This window comes from Lytechinus pictus, chromosome 13 (assembly GCF_037042905.1).
Source record: "Lytechinus pictus isolate F3 Inbred chromosome 13, Lp3.0, whole genome shotgun sequence".
Classification (NCBI taxonomy): Eukaryota; Metazoa; Echinodermata; class Echinoidea; order Temnopleuroida; family Toxopneustidae; genus Lytechinus; species Lytechinus pictus.
The window spans coordinates 7,532,376-7,547,581 of record NC_087257.1 but is presented as its reverse complement, the minus strand read 5'-3'; the positions used below and the strand labels follow the sequence as shown (position 1 = coordinate 7,547,581).

Below are 15,206 nucleotides of genomic sequence, written 5' to 3'. Positions count from 1 at the left end.
CCGCGGTGATGTCTCTATTAGTATGTTTGATTCAGGTATACAATATACCTTTTTTGAAATAGGAAGACTCTTTTCTGATCAAACATATGTTTAAAGTAAATGCAGAAGGAGGTCGGTGAGTGAGAAACCACAGACAGTGCGCCATTAAACATGAGCAAATAGCCTAAATATCCTCTCCCCGATGCTCTTTCTGTTTAATCTGGTAATAAATTTTTACGAATTTTGTTGTCATTTTTCCTTGTTCCATGCTGTCCCTCGATGTTGGATTTTTCTTTCTTTAAGAGCACACGATTTCTTGAAGAAGAGCTTTCCAAACTTGCTTTTCAACATCGATGGATCCACTCTCTAATTGCAAAAGCTAATCTATAGTCCCTCATTACATTCCTCTTGCATGGAGCGATACTAGGGACCAATCCCTTTACATCCTTTTAGAGTGCATTATGACTCCTTTTGGAATGAACTGCATGCGCCTCTTCTCTAAAAGGAGTAACAATGCACTTTAAAAGGATGAACAGTTCACTCCAAAGGGATTAATCCTTAGTATCACTCCAAGAGGAGTGTGATTAGGGATGAGATTAGTTCTTTTGTTTGTTTTATTTTTATTTCTGCGTTCACAATGCATTATCAAAAATATTTACATTGTTTGCAATATACAAAATAATCCATAATGTATACAATATAAACATCATACATAATCAGAAAAAAATGGTGTGGGCATATACTTCACATTTTAATCGTAATAAAAAGCAACATTAACAAATGAACGCAGGAGACCGCCATCGTGAGCGGTTGATGGCGGCCTCATAAAAAGGGTTCGTGACTAATATTGGTAATTACTGAACAAGTGGGTGCAATGCAGGTGCGGGTGCTGTATATACAGTAGTAGAATTTATTATTATCACTTTCTTAATCTACAGTGGTTAATGAGAATTAATTTGAAGTATGGGATGAAATTAAAGATTGAATGATATTTCTTTTAAGAGTTGATTTTAAGGAGTATAAAGTGCAAAAGATTTAATACTGTCTGCAAGATTATTCCAAATGTCTGGACCATGATGTCGAATTGATTTAGAGGTAATTAACATTCTGGGGTTTGTGAGATAAACGTTTCCAGATGTACGAGTTGGGTAGGTATGGACAGAACTATTGAACTTAACATGTCATTTAGAGAGCAGGAGGGGCTTGATGATTTGCCAATTTAGGTCTAATAACTAAAGAGAAATCACCATCTGGATCCGTGATGACAATTCAATTTTTTATGCATGCCAGATTTTAGTTTGGAAGGGATAAGCTCTTATTTTTAGTGGCGTCACCCCTAGATGAACGCCCCACCCCACCCCCTCCATTTTATTAGGACCCCATGACCCTACACCATTATTTATGAAATGCTGGATCCCCCCATAATTCGTTATGGCCACCAAGGCACAAACACACCATGGCAGGAAAGTACATAATTAGCCATCGGCCGGTCATGCCGGGCCGCGATTTTGTTTCCATCAGTACATGTGCACCCGACCCGGGACACCCGACGTGAGAGGGCATGTGGGAATGACGATATAATGGTGTTTTGGGGGCTCTGAATTCCATTGCAAACCTTGGAATTTTATTTTTTTCAGAGTTCTGCCTCAATAAAAAAAAATATATATATACAGTGCGTCCAAAAAAAAACTATACACTTTTGAAATGGCTGCCAAATAAAAAATATATCATTTTGGGGGAAAACACTTACATATATGGAAGCCAATATAGTCAACTTTAAAATGACACCAAAAAGTTGGAAAACTATTCCTGCTTGAGCGAGCACTGCCCACTGAAACAAAGGGTACGGAAATTAGGGTGGGCAGGAATTAGCTTTCCAATTTCTTTCAGTTTTTAAAAAATGCAAGTCCCTTGGAACTTGCAAAGTTGAGGGTGTTTTGATAAATCAATGATCAAGCATTATTAAATTAGGTTTTTATAGCAAATTTCAAGAATTATTAAATTGAAATTTAATGCATGAGTGAACATGAAATACAATTTTTCACTTTTTCAAGTGGATCTCAGCATTGTGTTCATGGAAGTCACAATAGGGAAAGGACTTAGGTGGGGAAAGTAGGTTGACGGGATATGGGTCAACAGAACACTTACACCCCCCCCCCTCTCTCTCTCTCTCTCTCTCTCTCTACCCCTTTCACCCCTCCTGAGAGACTAGCCTTTGCTAGGGTGAGCAGGAATTAGCCTTCCAGGTTTTTTTAGAGGTGAGTCCTTTGGAACTTGCAAAGTTAAGGGTGTTATGCTAAATTACTGATGAATTGAGAACAGTTTTGGTTTCTTAAGCAAATTTCATGAGTTACTTAATTGAAATGTAATGCATGAGTAAACAGGAATTTTAATTATAGTGTAGCATTTTTAGTTTATTATGTGGATCTTAGCAAGTGTGCTATTTTAAGAATTTATAATCAAATTGACAGTCCGCTCTGCACTTAATGCGTACATGTAATAGTAATCAGTCTGAATCTCAACCGGAGGGGGGAGGGAGGCTAAACGTTCTGTTGACCCTTCTCACATCAGCTTACTTCACCCACTGAAGCCGTTTCTTACCTCCATTCTCCTGACTCCAATGAACACACTGCTGAGACCCACATTGTAAAGTTAAAATGCTGACTAAATATTGCAATTCACGCTCACTCATGCATGGAATTTCAATTTGATAGTTCATGAAATTTGCTCTAACAATTCAAATTGATAATGAATGACCATTAATTCATCACAACACCCACAAGTTTGCAAGTTCTAAGGGACTCGCTCACCTCTCAAAACCTGAAAGAAACCGAAAGGCTAATTCCTGCCCACCCTAATTTTCATACCCTTTGTTTAAGTGGGTAGTGCTCACTCAAACAGGAATAGTTTTCCAATGTTTTGGTGTCATTTGATAGATGACTTTATTGGCTTTCCATATATATAAGTCTTTTCCCCCAAAGTGATATACTTTTTTATTTGGCAGTCATTTCAAAAGTGTATAGTTTTTTGGGGACGCACTGTATATATTAGAAAAATCGTTCTAGAGGCGAGACTCGAACTTGAGTCCATGAACTCGACTGCCGGATTGGCCGGTTGCTCTCTGAGCAACACAAATCAAGCTGGTTTAGAAATTACGATATATCCTAACTATCGTGTTCCATGAATGTTCATGAGGCGTGGTCTGACGAAAATAAGCCTTATCGTATCGTCATGTGCACTGGCCTCTCGCGTCGGATGCACAAGTACTGACGACCAAACAAAAATCGCTGCCGGGCCAGAGCAATAATTGTTGAAAGTACTTAAGATCATGAGCATGGTGAGGATTGGCGGTTATGTGTGCGGCATTGAATATCATCATAGTTATTTTAAAGCAATACATACGTTTTGTTCTAAAAATACTTTGCAAACAAATATTAATTCAGTAGTCTCAGCTGTAGAAACGAGCCTTCCTATTTGTAGATTGTTGTTGTCATGGAAACCACAATCGTCCAATTTGTCGCCTGCATGATTATTGTTGAGCTGATGGAAAGCGCAAGTGATCGAGTTACGCGCGAAGAAATACCGCCAACTGATTACATTTCACGATCATGTTAAGAGCCTAATCAATATAAAAGGATACACGATCTCCAAACTGTTTAAATATTTATCTTATTTTTTTGTGGTTACCGTTTTTCTTCTTCTGTATTTTGGCTGTTTAAAGGTGTATTCCTCCTGAAATAAATATTATTTGAATTTATGTATAGGGTAGAAATAAAGTAGAAACCACAGAAGAAAAAATCATTACATTTATATTTGAAATAACTAGATTACGGTCAGGCGCGGTTCCAGTGACCTACATGGGGGTGGGGGGTGGGGGGGGGGTGAGTGGGTTGTACTCTCAAGCTCTCTTTTGCATGCCAAACACTTTTGGAGTTTTTAGTTGCTTCTCGCTTTCCGGTCAATTCTAAACTCATTGTTTTAGTCTTATTTCAAGACAATTTGCAATTGTATACGATTACTCATAATCTTTTTTTTTTGAAATATTCTCAATTCGATACCTATGTGGACATTTGGAAAATATCATTTCTTTTGTTCTTTTTCTAAATGTCAAGAATACGAAAGAGAGGGGGGGAGAGAGAGAGAGAGGAGAGAGAAAATGGGAACAAAGTAAGGGGGAGAGAGAGAGAGAAGGGATGGGGGGGGGGGTAAACGTGTTGACGTGTTGAAAACGAATTAACTTTTTGTTGGTTATAGTCTCTCTCGGGTAACGAACGTCGGTGAATTGACACCCCCACTCAATTGGCTAAATTTGCGGCCTTCAAAAAAAGGGGGCAGAAGGGGAAGGAATAAGAGCGGTGGAAACGGTATATATACAAACAAGGAGACGCAAATGATAGAAAACTAAAACAAGAAAGTCGAAAGGAACGGAAAGGAAAGTAAGGAGAGAAGAACATTTCTGTTTGCTTATCTTTCCTCTCATTTTAGTTATTTCAAACAATGTCAAAATACCTTCCTTTTGAAAGTTCAATATCTTCATTTTCTTAAAGTTTGTTCCCCACACTACTTTATTTCCCAACGGCAGTTGCAAATTTGTCGAGAGAAATTAGATTAAAGGAAAAAAAAACTCTTCCCATCGGTCGCTGGCTTCGATCTCTTGGGTCATGGAGGAAGCAATCTTTCTTTATTGGAAAAGGGAAGGGGAAAGGGGACTTCAGCTCCAACTTTATGATAGAAGTGTACAAAACGTAAACATAACAAACTGACTGTGTTTTCTTTTTACATTGCCAGCCTCTCTTTTAGAACCACCAAATCATACAATGAAGCAAATTTGAATGCGTTAATGGCTTTGTGGATTTGATAAATTTATTTAGCAAATTTAAACATATAACAGTTATGAATCAGATATAATACATTTATTTTACAGCAGCATCTGAATTTGGTATGATCTGTGAATACAATGCAAATAAGAAATACGTAATGTAACTAAATGGGAATGATGGATTTGCTTGTCAGTTTGTATCTACCTGTGTGTGTGGGTGTGTGCGTGGGGGTGTTGACGATGAAGGTTTAGGGCCGTGGGAACGATTTTTTGACTGGGGGTACTGATGTAAAATTGGACAAGCCCCCCCCCCCCACCCCCCTCCCCCCAAAAAGAGGATTTCTGTAAAAAATATGGGATATTTTTGCTACATTTCTCCATTTTGCCACACCTTCCAGAATTCCTGGGGTTGCTGCCTATAGAAAATAATACACGCAGCATGCACCCCCAAGGAAAATATTGGGGTGCTTCAGCACCCCTGCTTCCCATGGCCATGCGAAAGTTGTGAGGGGGTTTAGATGAGAGGGAGGGGTGGGTGGTGGTATCGTTGATGCTGCTGCTGCTGATGATGATAATGATGATGTTGATAATAATAATAATATAGGGTATTTATATTGCGCACATATCCACCTTGTTAGGTGCTCAAGGCGCTCCTATATTACCCGGCTAAGCTAGGCGTTCATAGCGCACACAGCTTTTTAAGGAATTGATAATAAATGTTGTTGTTGTTGTTGATGATGATGATGTTAATAATGAATGTTGTTGATGATGATGATGATGATGGTGATGATGATGATGACATTTGAAGAAAAAGAATGATGGTACGTATCTTGTATAACAGAAGTGAGCTCTACATGAATAAAAAAATAAAACAAAAGCATAAAAAAAATGAAATAAAATGTAGCAATACTTTTCTTTGCCCACCGACATCCTGTCTCGATTTTAGCATTGATCAAAATTCTGTAAAATGCCCTAAATGGGTTAAGTTATGTTTTCTTCCGAACCTGATGTCGATTAATAATAATAAAAAAATTGCCAATTAAATTCCTCCTAAAAATCAAAATCACTACGTTCAATATTACCATGACAGACAACATCTCTGCACTGTTAAAAAAAAACTAATTTTACAGAAAAAAATAAGATTTTGCAGAAAGCAATCACAGAATCATTATGTAAATTCATAAAACAGGATATTTTCTGCAATTTAACAGAACAGGTCTGTTTAAAAAGGGGGAAGGGTGTTTTATTAAAGGAAATTTGTAAGGTTCCATACACCAAATACCAATTTCCTGTAATTTTACATGATATAATGTAAGATTGCGCAATCTGGTAAGATTATAGGTGTTCTCGAGACTCAGCTGCAGGAACTTCTTTTATTCTAAGGATAGATTTTCTAACAGTGCATCACCACCATCACCATCGTTATCATCATCGTCCTCATCACTATTATCATCATAATCATAATCATAATCATAATCATCATCATCATTATCATCATCATCATCATAATCATCGTCATCAACATTCATCATCATTGTTATCATCATTGTCATCATCATCACCATCATTATCATCGACATCATCATCAACCACCAAGACGACCTATACCCATACCCATTAACGTCACAATTATCATTGTCATACTCATGGTGATGATAGTCACAAAATACTAGCTTTATATTCAAATCATCACTAAAGACATTGAAATACAACCTCGAAAGTTGAAGCATTTTAGGGCGCTGCAGCACATCCATTTTATAAATTATTCACGATGACAAAATGCGACGTTCAAAATCACAAAAGATGGAAATTAATTTAAAAAGACAATAAAACGGCCGGATTTTTTTCTTCTTCATTTTATCGTTAAGATACTGCATTAAGTCGCCGTCCAGTTAAAAACAACTCAAAAAATCAATAAAACTCGCTTTTCAACCAATCAGATGCCCACATTTGGAGCGTTAGTTTGATTTTTTTAAACAGATCCATTCCAAAGGTCATTTGATATAGCGCCTTTTCCTTTCGGTAACAAAGCTCTGCGCACACACTACTCCATGTTTGGGCCAATAAAACATGATAAAACAATAATTAAACTCCTCAGAATGGTCAGCTTAATCCATGCAATTCATTGTCCTCTTCAGCAAAATAGATGATATGAAAAAATATATAAATGATCCATCTGCGTAAAAAGCGCCGTATAACGTTAAGGGATATTTTCACTGGATTTATTGCGAAACTTTCTCCAAGCAGATAACAAACAGACAAATAATTGAAAATCCACAAATTTTGAATGATCGGAATGTACTGGTATACTAGCACGTCTTTGTGAGGTTTGTTCGTAAAAGGTGGTCAGTTGATAGAATTTACAAATATATATATATATAATAACAAATGAAGAGCTAACATGCAAAAGGGACTAAATCCATTTTTTATCATTTGGCATATTCTTGCATGCTTAATTGGACATTCACTATGTGCATCAAACTGACTATAGCCAAACCCCAAAAATTTTCAAGAAGTTTATTAAAAATGGACATGAAATTTAAGTTTTCATGCAAAAGGGACTAAATCCACCTTCGCTGAATCTTCATAAATCAATATTTTTTTTATTTCACCTAAATCAATGTTTCCATTCAGGAAGTTTTGTTCCTTTGCTTAAAAATCATAAATGTACGTTATAAAAATGACAGTTACAAAATCCTGCAGATTTCTTTTTTTATATGATTGTTTACATATCTTTGGATTTATTCCCTTTTGCACGAAGAGTCTATAGGGGTAATAGATCTACAGAAGGTTAAACATGACAAAAATCCTGTATGTAATGTATTCTGTTTTAAAAATCCTGTATATAATGTATTCTGTTTTTACTTTATTATATGTTACATAAATTGAATTGCTATCATGTTGAGTTATTTGTTAAACTGCAGGGCGCCTTTGGAAAGCAGTTTTGCATAACTGAACAGGCCTACCCTGCAGTATAAAATAAAGAAAACCAATGAATAAATAAATGAATAAATAATAAAATTGATAAAATAGTTCATCTCTCTTCCCCTACCCTTCCTATTGTCAGCTTAGATGTTGAAAGGATTTACTGCTCTGTTTACTACTTGCATGTATAAGTTTTGCCGGACATAGCAACAACTTGACATTAGTTTTCATGCAAAAGGGAATAAATCCATACAAAATATGAATATAAAAGAATCGTATAAAATAACAGACATCTCCAGGATTTTTTTAATTGTCATTTTTTTACCTATATATTGATGACTCTTGAACAGAGTGTAAGAACTTCCTGAAAGGAAACATAGATTTGGGTGAAAAAAAATATGTTGATTTATGAAAAATGGACAAAAGTGGATTTAGTCCATTTTGCATGTAAAGTCTACAAATGTTGATAACAATTCTAGAGCAATGTTATATTGTTAATCGGCATTTTGATGTAAAATGATACAAATTAATATTTCGTTTCATTTACAACACGGGCTAATCGTGTTTTTTCCGTATGATTATTGATTCTCACTGTAATTATAATTTTGTTTTGATAACATTGTACAAGGCAGTATCAGATGTAGGCATATTCGTTCTTGGTGTACTGGTCTATACTGATCTACTCTTCTTTTTTTAGCATATTGCTGCCCATCAATAATTGTGCGACATGTACATCGCCAATATTATCTACAAAATCCTTCTGGCACAGGTTTCTTCAGCCTTTTAAATACACGAATAAACACATGCTTAAAAATAAATCCATTCACTTTTATTTTCAAAGGCATCATTTTCAGCCCATCTGTCCTCCTTGTTTCGCCAGGGTATCGGCCATCGTTTCCTCCTTTCCTCCTGCAATGGTGTTAATACTGTGGACCTTGTTTTTCTTTCCTTTGGTGAACAGCTCTCGCAGGGCCCGCCTGAAGTTCGCATTTCTGGAGGCATAAATGAACGGATTCATGCAGCAATTGGCAAAGGCCAATACCAAAAAGGTAGTATAGAGAGAGCCTGTGAGAAAAGACGCATCGAATATATTCATCATGTAGCAGAAGTAGGCTATCTGATCAGGTGACCAACAGATGATGAACGTGATGACGACCATGAAGAGCATTTCGATGACCCGACGTCTTGCTTGCAGAAGCGACAGCGCAGGCCCGTTACTCTCTTTGCGATCCGACGTCAGCGAACGAGCCTGCGCGCGCAGGGACATGACCGTGCGCGTTTGCGTAAACAGCATGATAACCATGGGAAGGAAATACTCAATGAGGAAGAAAGTCACTCCGATAAACTTCTGAAAATGGAGGCTTGGGTATTTCACATAGCAAGTATGGCTGTCCTTGTTTAGAAAATTGATGTAGAAACTTTGAGTGTTCAGTGTTATCGACGCAGCCCAGCAGGCGAGGAGAACGTACCGAGGACGCTTCTTCGAAAATATGGTGCGGTAATGAACCGCGTACACAACGGCCACGTAGCGTTCACAAGCGATCATGGTAAGTGTGAATACAGACGCAATGATTGATATCCACATGGTGACATTGGATCCTACGAATAGTATCCTGCAGTAGAGTTCTCCAAGGAAACCCGAAGGCACAGACACTTCCTTCGGCCTCGGGAACTGATGAAAAGACGTGATTAGATCCGCAAAAGCTAGTCCAACGATGAACGTATTGGTGCAACTGTTCATTCGCTTCCGGTTCATGTAGACGAAGATAACGAGAGTGTTTCCGAGAGTCCCAAGGATAGCAAGGATCGTTCGGATTATCGTTTGCGAGTTCCACTCAATTGGAAGAAACACCCATTTGTCATCGTTGTCATCACCATAGATAGTCGTGTTGTTTGTAGTAAACTCCATGATCTTAGTGTACATTGATGTCGACGAGATCTGAAAGGAGAAGAAATAATGTTGACTTTAGACCTCAGTCACAATATTTGTATATATATATAAATATATTGTTGTCGACATTTTGACTTAAGATCTCAAGACCTGTTAATTCGGAGGCAGCCGACTTCCTCGTGACTGTCTAACCATTTATAATGATAAAAAATGCATACACTCACACCCTTGCAATGTTGAATATATACATTACATCGTCCACATCACATACCGAATACACATTCAGGAGAAAACGGGCGCACGCACTACCTTCTCCCCCCCCCCCCCCAAAAAAAAAAAACATAGCACACCATCGCTATTTTATACACACACTTCGTCCTCATTCCAGATATTTAAAAAAAATGAGAAAAACAAGCGCACGCACCCCCCCCCCAAAAAAAAGGGATACACAACTCCACACCCTAGCCATTGCATATACACACATCGTCCACATACCAGATAAAAAAGAAGGATATTTAGGAAAAAGACAAGCGCACACTTTCACACCCACACACATCTGCACTCACCCACACGCACATATTTACGGACAAAAGTTGAGTATGATTTCAATATCCGAACAGCTCCTTCATATCGCACCAGCTTTATCACTACAAGTTTTAATATATCCACAAATTCTCTATATAGCGTACACCGTGTCGAGTCTAATTAATTGGGAAAGAAATCCTTCTAGATATTGCATATCTTCACATTCTGTTATTGATATTACTCCTTAGGCCCGTTGTTCAAAGAGATGCTATCAAATGCAACCCTAAAAATCATACGCAACCTGATTTTCAACCAATTAAAATCGAGCATTCAGGAACCTACATTGGATTTCTTGACTTGCGTTTAAACTTTTTTTTTTTGCAACGGATACAAATATTTATGTTTATATATGGTATACAATTAGTTTTTGTTTAATGGAAGTGAAATAAATAAATTTGAGTTTGAATTTGAATTTGAACTTTCTGCAACGAGGTCCTGTCTTACTATGCTTGCTATGCCACCCTGAGGAGATGAAATCATCAAACGTCGTGGACAATAATATAATTAACACCCTATTCTCCGTATTATTATGGTGGAGAGAATACAACAAATATATACACAGCTGTGACACAATAGATAAAAAGTTAAAAAGCTGAAAAAGAAGCAATTTAATACGATATGAAATAAAGAGGAAGAAAAGGAAACAGATTCAAGGAGAGGAAACGGTGAAAGGAAAGGCTATATTGGTTGTTCTTTGCGTTCTGAAAGTCATCTTGTCGGAGAAGTGACCTCGATGCAAGGCCTATGCGAACGAAACACAATCATTGCAAAACACAAGAATTTAGTTGCATAAAAACTTGAGATTAGTACTCTGCTCACGTTGCATACCGCAGTGGCATAGAGAGGACCCTCCTTTCTCTGCAAAGGAAACAGTTTGATTGACACAATGTAATTTTCTAAAAACGAAGATAACATATCTTAAAATCATCACATGGTGTGCACATGGGCATTGCTGCAATGGATATGAAGGAAGAAACATGAACAAGCGCCGTTTCTTTCATCCTTAATATTTTAGCCCACTTCTGAACATAAAATAAGATTCTAAAGGCCTCTATCGTTCGACATTCAGGTTTGTAGTAGTGCTTCTCCTCTCAACCTGCTGTGTGTTCTTTTTTTCGTTTTTTAAAGAGAAGATAGTACTTTGGGTTCCCTGCCAGTAAGGAAAGCGATCGATATTATTGAACCTTCATCAAGAGCCTCGATAAGAAAGTCTACGATCAAATGGACAGGCGATTCGAGAAAAAAACAGGTTGGTAAAAACACACACACAAAAAAGATTATCGGAAGTGTCTTCTGGATTTCTGCTGAATGAAAAATACATTTAGTCTGTTAGTGCCAATAGCCTCGAAGGGGGTTTTAGCGCTGCGACGCAGAACCCGTTCAAGAACATAGAAAATGTATTGCCAAATGAACTTCAGGACAAACAGCAACAAAGAACTCTTTGTCGGAAAGTGGGAATCAAAGCAGCAGTTTCCACCAGGACTCTGAAAAGCGACAAAGATAGGACGAATCTGCTTTCGACAAAGACCTTCAAGTCAGGCATTGTCATTTGATTGGTATTTTCAATACATTTACTGTGTTCTTGTATTCGATCTACGCCGAAGTGCTAATACTCCCTTATGTGTACAGTATTACAACACAGGGTCGTCATTTTCATTATGAAAAATGAAAAAAAAATATGAAAATCCATATTTCATTGTTCGAAATAGACATGAAATTAAATTCTCCGAAAATTTGCTTTACCCAATTAATCGTGGGCCCGGCAGCCGCTGTGCAGCGCCAGATCGACGAGGCTCTATCCCTTTAATCGTTGAACGCCAAACAGGGTAGCAACTCCCATCTTTAAACGTCTTTTGGTCTGACGCGGCCGGGGTTTGAAACCCCGACCTCCCGGTAGTGAGACAGACGCTCTACGAACTGAGGCAACACATTGGTATTATCATAAATGATGGCCATTTTACCTACAAAATCGAATTAATGCAATGAAAATAGAATGTATTGAAATTTCTTCTTGCCTAAAATCGATAGTTCACAGATAAGAGCGCGATTGCGATCAATACCATCGCAAAAAGAGCATTTTTCTTTTTTTTCAATGATCTTTGTTAAAAGAAGCAAGCTAACGCTAGGCGACTCCTTTTGACAATAGCGGAAAGGTTAAGTAAGGGGAAAAGAAAGACGGAATTTAAGTTGGCAAAATAGAGAAATTGCGGCCATGCTTTCAGAAAGCTATGAGTAAAAATATTTCCATTCCTTTTTAGATGACTTGGAAGAGAATGAAAGAGTGATACAAACAAGACTCTCAGCAACACTATACACTTTCAATAAAATACACAAAATATCTACCATCGAAGTCGTCATTAGTTGGTCATCGACGAAGCTTCTTGATTTTCCGATCAATTCCAGAATGACCACTCAAATCATGAGGCATTTTATGCTCCTCCATCAGAAATAGATGATGACATCTTATGAGGTCAAGGCCAATCGTTATCTAACTACTAGCAATCTGAAAATAAATCAAGATCTCAATACCACATGACATCCAGATCAGTCTTATGCATTCCTTCCCTTTCTTACAACGTTAATGGCATTTCGTTTTGCAGCATTACCGAAAAAGAAGAAAATTCGGGAAATGATGTCATCCGCATCAAAGTCATTATTGCGTGGGAGAACCAAAATCGTTATCTCCACAGAAAACGAAATAAATCAATCATTTACATCAGATTGCACACAGTATCGCTTTATTTTATTACTTTTGTTTTCGTTTTACATAAGCCTCCTGGTACATTATTCATATTAAGGGCACGGAGTGTTGTGGAGAAACAGAAAAAGTGAGGCAGAAAAAATACAAGATAAGCATTAAATCAATCATTTACATCAGATTGCACACAGTTTCGCTTTATTTTATTCCCTTTTTTCGTTTTACATAAGCCTCCTGGTATATTATTCATATTAAGGGCAAGGAGTGTTAAGGAGAAACTGAAAAAGTGAGGCAGAAAAATACAAGAAACGTAAGACATGGAAGCTGTTTTCCTTTTTGAAAGGTGTTTGGGGGAGATAAATGTAACATACAGGCCCGTTCTCCGAAAGAAGGCCAGTAATTGATAGCGATAGATGCAAAAAGCGGCCAAGGAGTTGGAAATCGAGATATTAATATCATACTTCAAACAAATTGAGGCAAATGAAAGATTTGATTACAGGTTGAAACAAACTAGGGTAGAAAGGAAAAAAAAATGGAAAAACGAATGGAAAGAAGAAATATGAATGAGAAAGGAGAAAGTGTAAACGGCAAAAACATGTACCTATATCTTAATTCATATCACCTGCAGACCCATATATTGAGATCCTTTCAGATCCTATCATTTCATAAAAGGTTGGGGTTAGGGTTAGGGTTAATAGTAATTATAAAAACATCAATGGGACTGTTTGACACCCGTACGTCATATTTATGATCAGTCCTCGTCAACTTTCATTTGATATATAATCTCCAGCTAAACTCGACCACAATGTCACCATATGCTCCTTGGGGTTTCTTCCAAAATTCCAAACAAGGACGTGAAAAGGGGCAAAGAATCATTCCTCTGTCTGACAGTCTCGCTCAACAAATTCCCGTTCATTCCGATTTAATCTCACAAGTAAACATAATTTACGTGTGTATACACCCTTCACGCAATCTCTCAGGAGTTCCCCCGTTTCCACTCTAAGTTGTTTTTTTTCTTTATAACTATATATTTTTCCAGTTACGGTTTATGAGCCACATTAGCAAATCTTTGTATTGATGTGAATATTACGAATAAAGGAGTTTTTGGGTCAGTCATGATTCAGGAGAAAATCTCAAATACGTTAAATGTATTCGAGAGTTCGTAGATAAATTCAGCACGATGTTAAAACATACTGTATACAGAGCTGGTGACAAGGAAGATCGTGGATACGAGTGTGCGAATTTAGGTGTGGGTGTGAGGGTGAACATGTCTTGTGTGTGAGGGTGTGTGTGTATGTGAGGGTGTGTGTGTGTGTGTTAGTAGGTGTGAACTTCTGAGACAAGACTAATTTTACAAGGATGGCATCGAGAACGGGAATAACTATAATGATGATTACACTTAGAATACGTTAATATCTAACGTAGATCTATATTGAAATCGTAAAGTTAAATAAAGTAAGATTTGCAGTTTAGGTAGATAGAATTGAATTGAATTGAATTTTATTCAAACCAGTCAAAAGGAGAGCAAAGTACAAACAAAATAAATGGTTACATTATAAAGAACTGAAAAATGACCCCAAAGAAGCACAGCTTGTAATCAGGGGTCCCTGCATTTGATATTTTACTCAAACATGGAATAACTATGAGAAAAAATAATACAAGGTATTCAAAGATCTCAACAGAAACATTACCCACACGCAAAATACGCACACTCACACACACAAACACACACATTCTCACTCTAAACATGTCACACCCAGGTGCAACTAGCAACTGGTCTTAAATTTATCAAGATTATTAAGAAATGCCCATCCACATTTAACCCTGCACACAAATACAAACCCACACAATAAAAAAATATTCAACAGAGTTCGGAGCAGGCCCTGCGGTAAATGAATATATGTATATACATATATATAAATATATTTATATATATACATGTATATATATATATATATATATATATGTATATATATATATATATATATATATATATATATATATATATATATATATATATATGTATATATATATATATATATATATATATATATATATATATATATATATATATATATATATATATATATATATATATATATAAATATCCCGTCTCACCTATCCTAACTGACCTAATATCTTTGTACAGATCTGCATCTTCGCGATGAATCGATCGTGCGAAAAAAAAAGAGTGTTTCTGCACAGATAATAGCCGCATCACTCGGTAACCCAGTACGAAAGATGGATCAAAATTTCAGCAAATCGATCAAACTGCAGTAACAAGAGTACACTAAACTTCAGACGAACAA

General features: G+C 36.9%; 1 protein-coding gene across 1 annotated transcript; it reads right to left on the bottom strand.

The window, feature by feature from the left end:
• Positions 1 to 7,519: 7,519 nt before the first annotated feature.
• LOC129274465 (galanin receptor 2a-like) lies at positions 7,520 to 9,661 on the bottom strand. Its single transcript, XM_054911273.2, has one exon. It carries the CDS (start codon positions 9,645 to 9,647, stop codon positions 8,574 to 8,576), a length of 1,074 nt encoding a protein of 357 aa, XP_054767248.1. The 5' UTR covers positions 9,648 to 9,661; the 3' UTR covers positions 7,520 to 8,573.
• Positions 9,662 to 15,206: the final 5,545 nt, after the last annotated feature.